The sequence below is a fragment of the Pelobates fuscus genome, chromosome 7 (genome assembly GCF_036172605.1).
Source record: "Pelobates fuscus isolate aPelFus1 chromosome 7, aPelFus1.pri, whole genome shotgun sequence".
Classification (NCBI taxonomy): domain Eukaryota; kingdom Metazoa; phylum Chordata; class Amphibia; order Anura; family Pelobatidae; genus Pelobates; species Pelobates fuscus.
Genome location: NC_086323.1, coordinates 185,976,944 through 185,995,679, shown reverse-complemented (window position 1 = coordinate 185,995,679; position 18,736 = coordinate 185,976,944). Strand labels below are relative to the sequence as shown.

At 42.4% G+C, this 18,736-nt stretch overlaps 2 protein-coding genes across 2 annotated transcripts in view; both read left to right on the top strand.

Annotated features, from left to right (window-relative positions):
* CFAP92 (cilia and flagella associated protein 92 (putative)) overlaps positions 1-12,726 on the top strand; it is a 219,034-nt gene extending 206,308 nt beyond the window's left edge. Inside the window, exon 16 of the mRNA XM_063426966.1 lies at positions 12,297-12,726. Within this exon, the coding sequence (XP_063283036.1) occupies positions 12,297-12,436 (140 nt within the window). The 3' untranslated portion in view covers positions 12,437-12,726. The remainder of the gene's footprint in view (positions 1-12,296) is intronic.
* The window catches only part of LOC134568392 (dimethylaniline monooxygenase [N-oxide-forming] 2-like), a 489,265-nt gene that overhangs the window by 303,921 nt on the left and 166,608 nt on the right, over positions 1-18,736 (top strand). The window lies entirely within an intron of this gene.

The following is an 18,736-nucleotide window of genomic DNA, read 5'->3' as shown; positions in this document are numbered from 1 at the left end:
TTCATTTGCTGGATTCCAGCACCAATGTCTCTCTGTGCTGGGTCGTGGCCTGCCTCCTCCACCGAGGTGCACCAGGACCAGGGGGACCTTATGAGTATGCATGGTGAGCGGCAAGCATGCATTAGTCCTTCCTTATAGGAAAACATTATCTCAATGCATCACTTCACAGAGTCAAACTCTGTGAAACTCCAGGAAATGCCTTAGTACTGCAATGTAATCATTGTAAACATTGCAGTTTCTCAAAAACCGCAATATTTTACACTGCAGGGCTAAGGTGGACAGGGACATCCAATAAAATTAAGTGGTCTGGTTGCCTATATTGTCCCTTTAGTGCCCCTTAATAGCTTTTAAACCATAATCCAAATACCCAACTAGAAATGACAATCTAAATGTGTGAGTAAAGGACAAGAGTTTACACAAACACAAACACAAATCATATCTTACTAAAATATAAGTCAATTCATAGTCTACAGTCGTGCTCAAAAGTTTGCTTTCCCTGGCAAAAATGTTGGCATTGATTTTGAAAATATGACTGATAATGCAAAAAAAAAATTGATTTTATTAAAGGATAGTGATTATATAAAGCCATGTATTATCACATAGTTGTTTGGCTCCTTTTTAAAACAGAAATCACCCAAATGGCCCTGATCAAAAGTTTACACACACAGACACACAAGGTGACACATACACAGGTTAAAATGGCAATTAAAGGTTAATTCCTCACACATGTTTTTTTTTTAAATTGCAATTAGTATAAATAGTTAATGAGTTTGTTAGCTCTAACATGGATACACTGAGCAGGCTAGATACTGAGCCATGGGGAGCAGAATAGAACTGTCAAAAGACCTGTGTAACAACGTAATGAAACTGTAGCGGTACTTACCTTATCCGGGGGCCGGACGCGGTCCTCTCTTCAAGCCGCGCGCGGTCCTGCGGCTGCACGAGCCGCGCGCGGCTCGTCCGACTGTTCAGACAGGAAGGCGGGCAGTGACCGCGAGAAGCGGTCACGTGTCCCGCCTGCAGCTAAGAGCGCGCCGCGAATCTCGGGCGCGCTCTTAAAGAGACAGTGGGAGCCTAAATTGCAAAAAGGCTCCCATTGGCTCCTGTCATGCCAATCACCCCATACACTTACCTGTTGGGGGAGTGGAAGTGACAGGAGCCAATCACATTAGTTTGAAGGCTACTTATACTTACCCTTTTCCCTTAGTTCCTTGCCCTATCGTGGTTTCTGCTACAGTTCCCTTTAGTGCTTGTTGTGTTCAGTTGTGTTTCTCCGTATTTGACCTTGGCTTTGTATTCTGACTTCGTTTTCGCTTTATCCTATTCTGTACTGTTTGCCGGCTTGCTGATTCCTGTGTACCAGTCCCCGGCTAGTTTTCGTTTACGCTGTCTCTTTGTGCCCTTGACCTCGGATCGTTCCTGACTCTGTCTTATCCTATTACGTCGAGTCCGGCCACTCTAAGGTCCGGTAGACGCATCTCTCCTCTGTACTGTCTTCTGTTAGGCTGGATCCTGCGTGTAGGGGTATATACTCGTTACATTACGATAGGGCCATGGACCCCGCAGATTTAGCTCAACAGATGGCGACCCATGAGGCTAGATTTGTAGAGCAGGATCACCGTATGGATCAAATAGCTCAGGCTCTCCAGACGCTCTTAACTAGAACCATTCCAGCAACCGCACCTAACCCTCCTGCACCCCTGCTTCCTGAAGTATCGACTATGCCTAACGCTACAGCACATTTAACGCCTCCTCCTAGGTACGGAGGGGATTCTAAGACATGCAGAGGGTTCATTAACCAAATAGAGTTTCATTTTGAAATGTATCCACGTTCATTTCCCACAGAGAGGTCTAAAGTTGGATTCTTTATGCACCAACTTACCGACAAAGCACTTGAATGGGCAAACCCTATTTGGGAGGCTAATGGACCTATGGTGCATAACTTTCACAGTTTTCTAACAGCTTTTCGCAGAACTTTTGATACTATGAAAAGGTCTAAGAATGCCGCTAGAGCATTAATGAGGGTTAAACAGGGTTCTAGGTCTGTGGCTGATTACGCTATACAGTTTCGTACCCTTGCCTCACAGGTCGATTGGACCAATAATGGGTTAACTACGGCCTTCATGGAAGGTTTATCAGACTCTATATTGGATGAGGTAGCAGCTAAGGAGCTTCCTATTGCCTTAGAGGACCTTATTGACTACCTCATCGATATAGATAATAGGATTCGTGACAGGCTCTATACTAAGAACAGGAATAGACGTTTTGTTACACCTATTCAACCCAGAGTTAATATACCGGAGAGTGTTAAAGTATCTGAAGAGGAACCTATGCAATTAGGGGTTGCAAAACTCTCAGATACTGAGAAATTACATAGGAGAAGGGAGGGACTCTGCCTATATTGTGGTAAGAGAGACCATATGGTAAAGGAGTGTCCTCTGCTCCCGGAAAACTCTCGCACCTAAGACCTTATAGGGGACTGGCCTTGGGTGTGATTTCTAAGTCTCCTACATTGCCTCCTAACCGATTGCTTCTCCCTGTTTCTTTACATATGGGAGAGAGTTGTATAGTTGAAAACATAGACGCCCTGGTTGATTCTGGGGCAGCCGAGAACTTTATAGACTCTGGTTTTGTAAAGAGAAACAATATTCCCATCAGAGAGAAGGAGATACCCTTGGCCGTTGAGGCCATAGATGGTAGACCATTGATATCTCCTGTTGTTACTCACGAGACTGCACCGCTACACATGTACACAGGGGTTCTACACTATGAAACCATTCGGTTCCAGGTCATCACCTCTCCCTCTTCACAGTTGGTGTTAGGGTATCCATGGTTACGTGCCCACAATCCCATTTTTGACTGGGAGACAGGGCAGATAAAATCATGGAGTGAAGCCTGCCATGAGTCATGTACTATTGAAGTCACGCCTGTGAATTCTATTAACGTTCCTACTGTTCCTCCTTTATCTACGACAATACCCTCTCAGTATTTAACTTTAAAGACTGTCTTTGATAAAAGAGAAGCTGACAAATTACCGCCTCACAGACCCTACGATTGTGCTATTGATTTGTTGCCTGGTACTATACCTCCTAAGGGCAGGGTGTACCCCCTATCGGTTCAAGAAAACCGTGTCATGGAGGAATACATTAAAGAGTCATTAGACAAGGGATTTATTAGAAGATCCTCTTCTCCGGCTGGAGCGGGGTTCTTCTTTGTATCAAAGGTTTTTCGTCTATAGTAGCGCCTATTACTCGTATGACTAAAAAGGATGGCAATACACGTGTCTGGTCTACTGAGGCACTTCAGGCTTTTGACTTTCTTAAAACTACGTTCGCCTCTGCCCCTATTTTACAGCATCCTGTCCCCTCATTGCCATATATACTTGAGGTTGATGCTTCCGATATAGGGGTAGGTGCTGTCTTATCCCAAAGAGAGTCTCCTGACAAGCCATTGCATCCTTGTGGCTTCTTTTCTAAACAAATGTCCAAGGCAGAGAGGAATTATGATGTGGGTAATCGCGAACTCCTTGCTATCATTTTAGCACTCAAAGAATGGAGACATTTGCTAGAAGGAACTAAGGATCCTATTCTCATATTTACAGATCATAAGAACCTATCCTACCTTAGCGAAGCTAAAAGATTGTCTTCAAGGCAGGCTAGGTGGTCACTGTTCTTGTCTCATTTTAATTATATAATCACCTATAGGCCAGGTGACCGGAACACCAAAGCGGACGCTCTGTCCAGACAATTCGAGACTATTGACAAACAGGAGATTGATGTCACTCCTGTCATTCCCCCAGACAGGATAATAGCAACTACTATATTGTCTATTTCCTCGTCCCTCTTGCAGGCCATACAAGCGAAACAAGGCATGGCACCTAGCGAGAGGCCTAATGATAAATTGTTCGTTGACATTCCCGAGAGACGGGATATTCTGTCACTTTATCACGATACTAAGACTGCTGGACATCCTGGTATTTCCAAAACAGTGTCAGCCGTTTCTCGGTATTTCTGGTGGGATACCTTACGTAAGGATGTTACTGACTATATAAGTGCTTGTACTACTTGTGCATGTATGAAAACTTCTCGTAGAGTTCCTTGTGGGCTGTTGCATCCGTTGCCCGTTCCCGAGAGACCTTGGTCTAATCTATCAATGGATTTTATTGTTGAATTACCCCCTTCGAATGGTAACACAGTCATCCTAATGATAGTAGATCGGTTTTCCAAAATGGCTCACTTTGTGTCTCTTCGCAAGTTGCCCACTTCCAAGGAATTGGCTCTTATCTTCGCTAGAGAAGTGTTTCGATTACATGGTATTCCCTTATCTATTGTATCCGATAGGGGTAGCCAATTTGTTTCCAGGTTCTGGAAAGCCTTTTGTTCGGAGATGGGTATTTCCCTCTCATTTTCTTCCGCTTACCATCCCCAGTCTAATGGAGCTGCTGAACGTGCCAACCAGTCTCTTGAGCAGTACCTCCGTTGTTTTGTGTCTCACCATCAGGACAATTGGTCTGACCTGCTTCCTTGGGCTGAATTTGCTCGGAATAATGCCACTCATGATTCTTCCGGCAAAAGCCCTTTTTACGTTGTCTATGGCCAGCATCCCGTTGTTCTTCCGGCTGCATTCTCCTCACAGGGCATGCCAGTTCTGGATGAGCATTTGGCTGGTTTGCGTAATACTTGGGAGCAGGTTCAGCGTTCTTTGGTGGACTCTGCTGCCCGCCAGAAGGCTCAGGCTGACAAGCATCGCAGAGCGGCTCCTTCCTATGTTGTGGGGGACAGGGTTTTGCTTTCCACACGGAATATTCGCCTCCGGGTGCCTTCTATGAAATTGGCTCCCCGCTTCATTGGTCCTTATCGCATTATACATAAGGTTAATCCCGTTTCTTATGCCTTGGGTCTGCCTAAGAATCTGCGTATACCCAATGTATTTCACACCTCTTTGTTGAAGCCTTACGTACACAACCGCTATACCCGGCTTACTCCCCCTCCCCCTCCTGTCTCTGTGGAGGGTCATGAGGAGTTCGAAGTATCTGCTGTTATTGACTCTCGTTTTCTCAGGGGTCGGCTTCAGTACTTGGTACATTGGAAGGGTTATGGGCCTGAGGAGCGCAGTTGGATTTCTGCGGATGCTGTTCATGCTCCCCGCCTTGTACGTTCTTTCCATTCGCGTTTTCCTGCCAGGCCTGGTCCTGCCCGCCCGGAGGGCGTGTCCTCAGGGGGGGGTACTGTAGCGGTACTTACCTTATCCGGGGGCCGGACGCGGTCCTCTCTTCAAGCCGCGCGCGGTCCTGCGGCTGCACGAGCCGCGCGCGGCTCGTCCGACTGTTCAGACAGGAAGGCGGGCAGTGACCGCGAGAAGCGGTCACGTGTCCCGCCTGCAGCTAAGAGCGCGCCGCGAATCTCGGGCGCGCTCTTAAAGAGACAGTGGGAGCCTAAATTGCAAAAAGGCTCCCATTGGCTCCTGTCATGCCAATCACCCCATACACTTACCTGTTGGGGGAGTGGAAGTGACAGGAGCCAATCACATTAGTTTGAAGGCTACTTATACTTACCCTTTTCCCTTAGTTCCTTGCCCTATCGTGGTTTCTGCTACAGTTCCCTTTAGTGCTTGTTGTGTTCAGTTGTGTTTCTCCGTATTTGACCTTGGCTTTGTATTCTGACTTCGTTTTCGCTTTATCCTATTCTGTACTGTTTGCCGGCTTGCTGATTCCTGTGTACCAGTCCCCGGCTAGTTTTCGTTTACGCTGTCTCTTTGTGCCCTTGACCTCGGATCGTTCCTGACTCTGTCTTATCCTATTACGTCGAGTCCGGCCACTCTAAGGTCCGGTAGACGCATCTCTCCTCTGTACTGTCTTCTGTTAGGCTGGATCCTGCGTGTAGGGGTATATACTCGTTACAGAAACCTTATAAGAATGGAAAAGGATATAAAAAGATATCCAAAGCCTTGAAAATGGCAATCAGTACTGTTAAATCACTTATTAAGAAGTGGAACATTTGGGGATCTCTTAATACCAAGTGAAGATCAGGTACACCACTTAAGATTTCAACCTCAACTGCCAGAAGAATTGTTCGGGATACAAAGAAAAACCCATAGTTAAACCCACAGTTAACCTCAGGCTGCTCTGGAAAAAGGTTTGTTGTTTCAAGGAGCACAATACAACGATACTCTGAGTCCTTGGTTTCTAAATGAGATGCAAAAGTTGCTCTCATCAGAAAAGAGGACTTTGGACCACTGAGCAACAGACCAGGCCTGTTTTTCTTTAGCCCAAGTAAGACGCTTCTGACGTTGTTTGTTGTTCAGGAGCGGCTTGACAAGAGGAATACGACATCTGAAGCCCGTGTCCAGGATCCGTCTGTGTGTGGTGGCTCTTGATGTACTGACTCCAGCCTCAGTCCACTCCTTGTGAATCAACAACACATTTAAATGGCCTTTTCCTTACAATCCTCTCTAGGCTGCGGTCATCCCTGCTGCTTGTGCACCTTTTTCTGCCACACTTTTCCCTTCCACATAACTTTCTATTAATGTGCTTTGATACAGCACTTTGGGAACATCTAACTTCCTTCGCAATTACCTTTTTAAGGCTTTCCTTCCTTATGGAGGGTGTCAATGATGGTTTTCTGCACAACTGTCAGATCAGCAGTCTTCCCCATGATTGTGATTCCTAAGGAACCAGACTGAGATACCATTTAAAGGCTCAGAAACCCTTTGCAGGTGTTATGGCTTACTCAGCTGATTAGAGTGGGACACTGTGAGCCTAGAATATTGCACCTTTTCACAATATTCTAATTTACTGAGATTGTGGATTTTGGGTTTTCATGAGCTGTAAGCCATAATCATTGCACTTATGACAAATCACAGCTTGAACTATCTTGCTTTGCATGTAATGCGTCTATCTCATATATTAGTTTTCCCTGTTACGTTGCATTACTGAAATAAATGAACTCTTGCACGATATTCTAATTTTTCGAGTATCACCTGTATATCAAAAGAACCCACTACTCTATCATATGCCTATAGGCATATGGTAGAGTAGCCAGTTGGTTTACATTGAATCTAGATTAAGAGGAGACTAACGTGTAACATTTCACACCTTGCAGAGGCTCTGGCTGCTGGTTGTTTCAAAAGAGCAACATGTGTTGTAAACCTTCTGACATCTATCACATTCCTATAAATCCAATTTAACCAATCTCCTGCTGAAATTTACCTCTGTCAGGTAGCCAATTCATGTATGAACTACACGGATCACATTCAATAGCAATATTATATAGCACAACACAAAAGTATGCACCCTTAGCAATATGTAAATCTTGACATTAAAGGATCAATATAGGGTCAGGAACACAAACATGTATTCCTGACCCTATAATGTTAAAACCACCATCTAGCCACCTGGGCCCCTCATGCATCCATAAATATAGTAAAAGTCTTACTGTATTCAAGCCTGAAGCTGTAACTCTGCATGCTGTTAGACTCAGAAAAACAAGCAGTCTCTGACATCATCAGAAGTTGTAGCCTGATTCAATCACAATGCTTTCTCATAGGATTGGCTGAGACTGACAAGGAGGCAGATCAGGGGCAGAGCAAGCATGATTCAAACACAGCCCTGGCCAATCCGCATACTGAATCTTTGGATGCATTTTAAGCAGCCATGACCCAGGAAGGATCTCTAACAGCCATCTGAGTAGTGGCCGGTAAAGTTATTATTAGGCTGTAATGTAAACACTGCATTTTCTCAGAAAAGAAAAGTGTTTACAGCAAAAAGCCTGAAGTTAATGATTCTACTCACCAGAACAAATTCAATAAGCTTTAGTTGTTCTGGTGACTATAGTGTCCCTTTAAACAATGTATTTCTCCACACTACTTTATAAATAAAATCTTATTAAATTAACAAAATAAGAGAAAATTACAACAGATTACTCTAATTTATAAAGAGTATGTTGCACTACAGGCAATCTCTGCTATAAAACCTTGTATTGATATCATCCCCATCAAACAGTGAGAATAACACTACCTATACATGTTTTACAATAAATAATAATGTTTTGTTCCTTTTGTGTCTTTAATGTCCCTTTAAGCATAGCTCTAAAAAAAAAAAGTAAATACAATCCAAAATAATCCATTTTATATGAACAGTACTGAAGTGCATTATTTTCTGCTTTTATTATGTGCCCTTACCCTTGTGTCAATATAGCACACTCCCCTTAGAATGTAAGCTTATTTGAGCAAGGCTCTCAGCACATTTTGTTCCTGTACGTACAACTTATCATGCTTCATTTACTTGTTTTTTAGTCCACCCATTGTACAGTGCTGCAGAATTTGTTGGTGTTTTTTTAAGAATAACAGTAATAATATCAAAATAATCACACTCAGATTGAACATCACTGAAATGATTTGCTGCCCCCCCCCACTGCTTATGTCCTGTGGATTATATGTGGCCTCTTCTCACATTGGATATGCAGCATCAGCAGTGTAGCAAGTTCATGAGGCGCAGGGGGGCTTATGTTTTTTTTTGTGGGTACACTAAAAGAGAAAGAGGGACATTACAGTTGAACAGCTACATGTCAACTCTTTTTTTAAAATTTGCTTGTATCCGGGGCGGGGCCTGACCGCCAAGCAGACAAGTCGCACATAGAGAGAGCTCCTGGAAAAACTCACTAAAACCGAAAAATTAACGACTCTCCACCCGAGAAACCAAGCACAGACTCTACTGGAGCACCTCTACAAGCACGGGAAACAACTTGTTAAGGCATACCACTAATATATCGGAGGTCGCACCCTGAAGCATCTTTGGGCCTACCCGCAGGCGCAGCCGAGAAGATACGGCCGGTCTCTCGGTTGTGTACACTGCTGTGGCACATAGAGGTGAAATGGACCCCGGTTTCCTCCCCCCCCCCCCTGCCGTTGAGGGACATCACGGCACCCGCACAAGCGAGAATACCCCACTGAGAAGCACCGGACCGCAGGGACACAGCTAAGATGGCCGCCCATCGTAAACCCAAGCAGCGGAACACGCACGCCCAAAATGCCGCGAACCCTCTACAGGAATTCGATCGGCTCTGCGCGAGCCTCTGGGCAGTGTTGTGGGACCGCGGAATGGCTCACAGACTGGCAGTCAAGCTAGTGGCCACGTGGATCAGACCTAAAACACGCCGCCTCCACTACAGGCATCCCCCCCGCGAGCACCCAAACAGGCCGCCATGACACGCAAAGACCGGCGACCCCATGGGCGGGAAGCGACACCCAGCGACATGGGCAAACACAAAGGCCCACGCATACATGTGAGCAAAACCACACAACCTGGTCTCCACACAAGCCACTCACCTGACCCGAGAACCAGTGCACGGCACAGCTTCTATCATCCCCTCCACGCCGCTGCTGCAAAGCGAGAAGCCGCAAAGCTACACACTCCACTGACTGCAACAAGAGCGGACTCCCGGCCCAGAGGTGCCCCTGAGACAAACACTGCAGGCAAGAAACCAGTCACTGCAATGGGCATAGGCTAAATGGTAAATCTCGGTGCCTCATGAGCGAGCACGCCGCAATGGGGACAATCGGCAGCCACCTGTCTATCCTGCCAGCCTTCACCCTGAGGGACAATACGGGACTTACATTTATCCTTTTGTTTTTCTCCAACGAATTAATTACTAGGCATAATAGTTCAAACATATCTGTTTTCCACTATAACCTCTTAGTTTGCACTGCTCCTTGCAACCAATGCTAAGATGTCTGCCATGCAATGTTTCCCCACTGTGTCTCTCCTCTGACTTCTTCTATCTGACAAGCTTATTTTGTTTTTGCATTAAAGCAAGAATTCACACATTTATAATCCTGGCATAGGTATAACTATTTGTACTCCACAGGAATGTAATGCCATATGCGCCACATAATCTTACCGTAACGAAATACGTATAAGCCTGTTTAGTTTAGCATGTTTAAAATAATCTTCAGATGTTCAAATGTCACCTACATTCTTGTTCCCAAACAAAAACAAAAATTGTGCTGTTTAATCTGCCACATTGTAAAATGCTATGAAAAAGCCTGCAGTTGCTGTTGTGGCTCTGCAAGCCTGTTGTTACTGCATGCACAGCAAAAATAAAGAATTACAAAAAAAAAAAAAAATTTGCTTGTATCCAGTGGCATACACACAATCCATTTGGGCCCCGGTGCGAAACTGAGACACAGACAGACACACACATACACACACACCCCCGTCAGACATACACACAGACACATACACACACACACACGTTTGTATGTGTGTGTGCGCGTCTCTGTATGTATGTGTCTGGATGATACAGACACATACATACAGAGACACACACATACAGTCTGTCTGTGTGTATGTGTGCGTTTGTCTGTATGTGTACATACAGAGACTAACACATCAATACAGAGACACACACACACATATAGACATACATATAGACACAAATACAGAGACAGACACAGGGCCGGACTGGGGATACAAAGCAGCCCTGGAAAAAAAAAAAATCTATGCCAGCCCCATAAGTCATTGCGCCATATATTGTCGCATGTAATATGTAGGGCTATGTCTTGCCACCCCAGATGATTGAGATATATATATATATATATATATATATATATATTTATTGCTTTTTCCAATATAAAGTATTGGTCCTTTCAGAGTAAAACATTTAATTATACAGTAAGCATAATCACATGCAGACACAGACAGACAATCTCACTGACACACAGCCTCATAGACAAACAATTTCACTAATATACATAAGCTCATTGGCATAAAAACACAAGCTCACTCACTAGCAGGCACACACACACATGCAAGCAAGCTCACTCACTAGCAGGCGCACACACACACACAGCTTAATGTAATGGTTCTGGTGTCTATAGCCTGTCTCTGCAGGCTTTTAACCCCTTAAGGACACATGACATGTCTGACATGTCATGATTCCCTTTTATTCCAGAAGTTTGGTCCTTAAGGGGTTAAATGTAAACAATGACTTTTCAGAGAAAAGGCAGTGTTTACATTGCTTCCTAGTGACACCTCTAGTGACAGACACTCAGACGGTCACTAGAGGCGCTTCCTGTGTCAGTGCAGATTGGCTGAGATCATCAAGCTTGATGATCTCAGTCATAGAGGCAGAGACCAGCACGACGTTGGAAAAAAAATAAAGGTGAGTAAAACACTATTTTTAAAAACACACACAGACACCACGACAGACACACACACACCATGACACAGACAGACAGACACACACACCATGATACAGACACACACACGACAGACAGATACACAGCATGACACAGACAGACAAACACACACACCATGAACCAGACACACACACACCATGACCCAGACAGACACACACAGCATGACACAGACAGACACACACAGCATGACACAGACAGACACACCATGACAGACAGACACACACAGCATGACACACACACACTCCCACTGACATACATACTTTTTGTTACCTGTGGGTGGGCAGACTGATAGCTGTGCTGGTGGCCGCAGGGGAAGCTCTTCTTGCGGCCGCTGGGGGAGCAGGCTGTTCTGTCTCTGCTCCCCCTCCCTCGCGTGCAGCTTAATGAGACCGGGGCCGGAATATGATGTCATATTCCTGCCCTGGTCTCTTTCTAGTGTGCGAGGGAGGGGGAGCAGAGACAGAACAGCCTGCTCCCCCAGCGGCCGCAAGAAGAGCTTCCCCTGCAGCCGCCAGCACAGCTCTCCATGCGGCCGCAGGACACCCACATGGCCTACCGGCCCCAGGTGCCGACGGCCCACCGGGAAATTTCCCGGTATCCCGGTGGGCCAGTCCGGCCCTGGACAGACACACACACATACAGAAACACATACACACAAAATGTTTGTCACTCTCCTGTTTCCTACCTTTTACAGGAGGGTGACTTTCCCTGGGGTCCAGTAGGGGCTCAGCCTGATGGGAGTCAGAGTTACTACTCTGACTCCTTCCTCCCGTGCGGTTCTCTGATAGCTGGGAGGAGTGACAGGGGAGTTACTTCCTCCCAACTCTATCTGACATCATCACAGGGGGCCCGGTCGTGCTGTTAAAGCATCGAGCGCTGACCAGGCCCCCTGAAAATCCATATCCATCAGGTGGCCCTGACAGCATGGGCCCTGCGACCATGGTATGGACGCCAGTGCTTGTATCTTTTTTGTGTCACCAAACAAAAAACTGTTTCATTGAGAGGTTAATGGTTAAACTTGTGTGTGTCATGAACATTAAAACTTAAATTTTTATTTGTTGAAATCTGGTTATAATATAGTAAATTGTTTTTACCTAAAGGTATAAAGCATCAGGAAGAAGAGAAGCAAGCCAGACAGGTGGAGTATCATAAATGGCTTCAGAACAGCAAAGTGGAAAATTCAAAAATGGAATTTCACCAAAGTTTTCCAAAAACTGAAATGACATCACAGGGTATATAAAGGACAGAGACCAGCAAAGCCAGTGAGCTGGGTTTTAAAAAGACTTCACTGACAAACTCTGTCCGCACTGTTCTGACCTCACATTACAATTTCAGACAAAAAAATGCTCCCCTTACATACTGTTTGCTAAGTATGCTTTCATTCAATGTACCAAAAAACATTCTTCTGTAAAAAATCATAAATGGCATTGTGCAGTTCACACAGTTCTGCTGTCAGGGTGTCATATTGTACATTTAAAAACATCTTTTTTTTTTTCTTCTTTTTTTAATCTAAAGGCTTTTCTGTGACTCTTCAAAACACCTAGTGCTGCAGTTTAGATTTAGTTGTTTGGCAAAAAGGGGTTTCTCTCTGAGCTCATTTATTTCAGATCAGCATGTGCACAGGAACATTTTTGGTTCATTTTGGTCAGTAATTTTTAATTATTTTGGTTTGGCCTGCATTCGGTCATAAAATAACACAATATGAACCAGATAGAAAATATGAACAGTCGGTTGTGGTGTGCCAAAACCGACGATGCGGTAAGCCTGTAATAAAAGAGGGCAAAAATGAGTTTACCATACAATAGTTATTTCAGCCTACAATTGACAATCATATAGAATCTATTACATGTTCATGTTACAAAAAGCTTATTTCCTGTACGGGTTGGGGTATGTATCGGGTATATACGGATGATTTCCACCATAGTAATGTTTTGAGAATATGTACTGATCTGTTTCTTCTAGATGCAGTGGTGGCTGCTCCAATTCGGAATCTTAAATTGAACCATTATTAAGTCCCTCTAAAAAAATAAAAATTAATTTGCATACCCTACACACAGTGATTACAATCAAGAGAGGAACAAAGGATAGTAGCAGATTATTGGACCTCAGTGTGGCCGCGTTTAATGTAATTGGCATGTAGCTGGCAGGAACTCTAATAGGGAGACATCTGAGAGCAGTAGTAGTGGATCTGCGTTGATCGGTGAGCAGTGTGAAAACCTTCTTAAATGATGTCAGCTGCAAGATGTTGATATCATCAATGGTGTTAATGGTTGGATTCTCTCTGAGAGAGGGAGATATGCAAAGTCTAAAAAATCCTGGTTGGATCTCCTGGCAATCACACATTGCAGAGGTGCAATGGCACTGGGACATATATGCTGTCAAACTTGGTTCACATTATGTAACCATCATTACAAAGAGCTTTATATAAACACTGATGCTGAAATTACACAGGGTGGAATGTACCATGAGGATGGTTAAAATATTGATAATACCACCATTAAGATGCCGTGAACTGTAACTTCGATTAGTGCAGATAGATCTCTAATTTGGTCTATAATTTCCCCAAAACATGGCAAATATATAAAGGGGAAGAGCACAATCTATGGTGGTTTTTATTAGAGTAAAAATTAAAATCCAGCGCACTCCCTTATCTACTAAACAGCTACTTTGGTGCGGACAGATTTTGCTAGTTTTATTAAAAACACCTAATCTAGGCAAAAAATAATGGGGGTTCATTTACATTATATGATCATACATTGCATAAGCCTGCCACAACGTCAATGTACCCCATCTTTGGCAGGTCCTACTCTAACAGCCAACTGTCTACTAAATGAGCTAATCACTTGGGGAAATCCTTCCATCTCGAGTTCTCTGCAGCACAAGGCTTAAATAGGGTCCTGAGATGAGACACCTATGACAGGGAGGGGTACCAAACCAAGGAGCTGGCTAGATACCACTCCCTCTAGCATGTAAGCTCATTGAGCAGGGCCCTCAACCCCCTCTGTTCCTGTACGTCCAGTGGTCTGATCTCAATTATGTGTCTGTTAGTCCACCCATTGTACAGCGCTACGGAATTTGTTGGCGCTATATAAATAATAAAATAATAATAATAATAATACCTAAATATATATGGGAAAACAATGGACTGGCTGCACTCACCTGAACATAATTTAATGGGGTGCTGCTGAGGGCCAATAAGTACAGTAAAAATGAAAATCCAGGGCACTCCCTACACTACAGCTTCTAAAGCCCCTATGAATTTGAACGAACTACCTGACGAAATGCGTACGAATTAGAGGTAAGTATAAGTAGAGAGTCGGCCCGTGATGATGCTGTGCGTCCGCAAATTAACTAGGAGGATGCCAGGACAATCTGGGCACCAAAGCCATTACAGAGGTCTGTCGTGTTTCTAATGTTTGATAATACTCACCTTCTATAAAATAAAAGTAATAACATAGAGAAAGTACTCTCAGATGCACACCTTAATGTAATTGCTGAACACACCCCTGCCAGCTTGTTCTTCCCAGCGCACATATAATATTCAGTTCCTTTCGCGGCAGCACTGGAAGGTACCAACCTTCTGCTGCAGCACTGGAAGGTCACTTCTTCCCTGCCACACAGGAGGAAAGAAGAACGCTGTAGTAAGGTCAGTCCTGCAGTTGCTTGGGGGGGGGGGGAACTTGAGGAGAATCGCCAGTTTAGTAAATTTCAGTGTGGCTGCAGACGTAAGCTTTTTAGGGTTACGACACTTCCTTAACACGTTCCCAGCACAGTAGCTTACATAGATGGTAAATACCACAAAGTAACCTGTTGTGTTGTTATAACCTGACAAGGTTTTTACTTTGCCATTTTATTTTATAGACTAAGTGTTGTGATCATACAAATAAAAATGAATGAATAACATTTTCTACTTTGAGGATAAAAAAAAAAAAAAACCACAGATGAGTGTTCATAATAATTATTTTGAAAAAGTTATCCACATATTGAATCAGGTAATCAAACTGTTTTAAAACAGCCTGTTATAATATATTATTAATTTATTCTATGGTTTTCCAGGATTCGGACTTAAGTTACTCGTTTAACTTTATCTATGGACATTTTTGCAGTTGTAGTATAATAAATCTTACCACTTCTGACTTGTATAATTCATGTTTACGTTAAGCAATGTGCTGGCTAAACTGTTAAAGTATATATAATTATATTTTATTTTACTGTATCCTTCTTTTGACAAATATAATCTTAAACAGTTGACAATCCACCATTCGCATGAAACTTAGCAACCCCACCTGGTTTCAGTTTTAACTCCAAAAATTATGGTAAGCCTAAGTATAGTCATACAATAAACAAAGTATGGAGAGACTAATTAACAAAAAGCATAACCATCTGGGTGCTAATCCTCACTGGTATTCCCTCAAATACCCATATAAATAGTAATCTAACAAGAAAGAGAATGCACACCAAAAAAAGCCACAATAGTCACTAAACCTGGTTTAATAAGCCAATATCAGATACAGGCAAAAACAAACAATTATAATTAAAGTGACAAAATTAGGCACAAAAAATAAATAAAAAAAATCAAGGATAATTACCAGAAGTTTTCACAAGCCTAACAGGGCAGAAACAGGACACAAAAAGTAACCCCCCAACGTTTCGGCACCTCCTGGTTGCCTTTATCAAGGGAACATTATATCTAGACACACCACAGTTCCTTTATAAAGCAATAAATCACCTGATGGCCATCAGTATGGAGGAGGAAAGTTGAAACCGGAAGTGACATCATCACTTCCGTCCTCAGACTCATCCACTTCATATAACACATAAAGAAACAACAAAAAAAAAAACACAAGTGATCAAACATCTATGCGACCTGAAAGAGTAAAAAAACACCATATAGGTTCCTGGCTAAAGCCTCTTAGCCCTAGCAGAGCATGCACAATGGTGCACTAAATGCATAGAGGGACTCGCGTGTATGCAAAACTCCATAGAGGTTACTAGCAAAAACCTCTTTACTCATGCCGCGCATGCGCAAAAATGCGCTAAGCTGGTTAAATTTCACATGCGTGCGCATCAGCAAGCATAGTTACAAGAACTAAGTAATATATCTACGGAAAGATAACCATTAGCGTAAAAAATGTTTTATACATACCAAACTGACCCACCACAAAGAAATGAGTATAAAGCATGCAAAAGTGAAAATTACCTAAAAAAAAAAAATTTTTTACAAAAATAATCATAAACTAAAAAGAAAATAAGAAAAAGAAAAGGAAAAGTGGTGCTTAACATATAGGGTTGCTAATAATACCCAAATATTAATACTATTGGTAATAATCCGCCAACACCAATATCTTAAAGTAACACACCTTAAAAAAAGTGATAATAATTATGTATAAAAGTGCATCAAATGTTAATTAATTATCTTCAAAGTGAAAACCAACAATAGATTGGTAATTCGTACAGTTATTTAAATAAATTTACATTAAAGCAATATTGGATCAAACCAATGGTTTCTATCAATGTAATACTACATATATAATTCACACAAGTATGAAATATGATATAATAAGCATATGACAGTGTCTATCTTATAATTTAACAATAACATAAAGTTAAATAAACATTTATACATATATGCTGTAACCACTGAATTATGTAGAAGCATTAACAAAAAGTATAGAAGTAATCGCCAAGGCACACTATATTACCAATAACGCACAGCTTATGAATAAGCCATATCGTGTATTTTCACAATATCAAAAAATTAGCTGACTACTAGATACTACTTCATACAAGGTAATAAACGGTTACAATTCATCTTGAAAATCGATATAGTATAACACTGAGTCATTGCAACATATACAACATATACTATATATAGATAGAACAACATAATACTATCCATTACATTATCCCATACATAGGATCCAATATAATCTCCGTAGATCTATACATATTTCATGATCAGTCTTCAAATAATCTGATCAAAGGGATTTTTTCACCAATTCCAGCATTTCGGCACCAAAACCATCCAAAACGGTACACTTGAAGATCTAAATAAACAAATGAAATTAAAAACAATCAAACAAGATATAAGGAATAATACACAAGCAAGGTGGATACCTATACTAGCAAAAAAGGAGACAGAGAGGAAGTCACAAGAAAGGGGAAAGATCACGTTCTTCACTGAGACCTTTAGGATATAAAGTCTGCAACTCGTATATCCAATACAATTCCCGTTGTTTCAACGTCAATTCTCTAGATCCTCCCCTAGCCAGGGGTTTCACCCACTCCAAGACCATATACCTCAATTGAGATACAGTGTGTCGTTTCTCGGTAAAATGTCGAGCAACTGGATACTGTGTTTTTCCAGTCCTAATACTGCTTTTGTGTTCCCTCAATCTTGCAGTAAATTTCCTAGTGGTTTCACCCACATACGCTAAGCCACAAGGACACTTAAGCATGTACACTGCAAATTCCGTTTGACAGTTGTGGAATTCCTTAATGGGATATCTCTTGCCAGCTCTTGGATGGACAAAATAGTCCCCAGTGATTACGCCACTGCAATTAATACAGTGCCCACATCTGTACATACCTACTGGTGCTTTGAGCCATGTTTCGTTTGCAGCCGTAGTTGCTTGTAAGTTCACGTTTCGCATCAGTCGGTCCCGAAAGTTTCTGTGCCTTTTGAATGAGAATAATGGTTTCTTATCAAAACAATATTGTAACTTGGAATCAGATTGTAGGACATTCCAATGTCTGTTCACAATATGTCTAATCTCTTGTGAATGTGTTGAGTAGGTCGTCACACATGGAATACCAATATTCTTGTTTCTTATTTTCTTAGTTAGCAATTGCTCTCTAGACAATGATTTTGCCCTGTTTTTACAATCAATTAAAGTCTCAGTATCGTATCCCCTACTGGAGAAAGCTGTGATTAAATATTCAGCATGTTTGTCAAAGTTGTTATCTGCAGACACAATGCGTCTTGTCCTGACAAATTGCCCATAAGGTAAGTGTTTAATAAGATGTGGTGGATGAAAAGACCTAGCATGTAGGTAAGAAGCACGATCTGTAGGTTTTTGGTAAAGATCAAAAGTGATGCGCCCATCACTCACCTCCATTGAAACATCCAAAAAATGCATCCTCTGTGCATCAAATTCTATTGTAAACGATAGAGTGTCTAATCTGGTGTCCAATTTCTCTTTAAAGAGAAGCAGGTCTTCCATGCTACCTGTCCAAAGAAAGAAAATATCGTCTATATAGCGTAACCAATTGACGACAAATTTTTTAAACAAAATATCAGGGTATACAAAGGTCTCCTCAAAAGCTGACATAAACAAATTGGCATAGGACGGGGCCACATTGGACCCCATCGCTGTACCCTGTATTTGTAAATAGAAAACATCCTGAAACACAAAATAGTTCTTATGTAACACTATGGATAATAATTCCATGAGAAACTCCCTATACCTCTCACTGATCTCGAGTGACTGTATAGCTCCAAAAACTGCTTCAATTCCCTCCTCATGAAGTATCGAGGTGT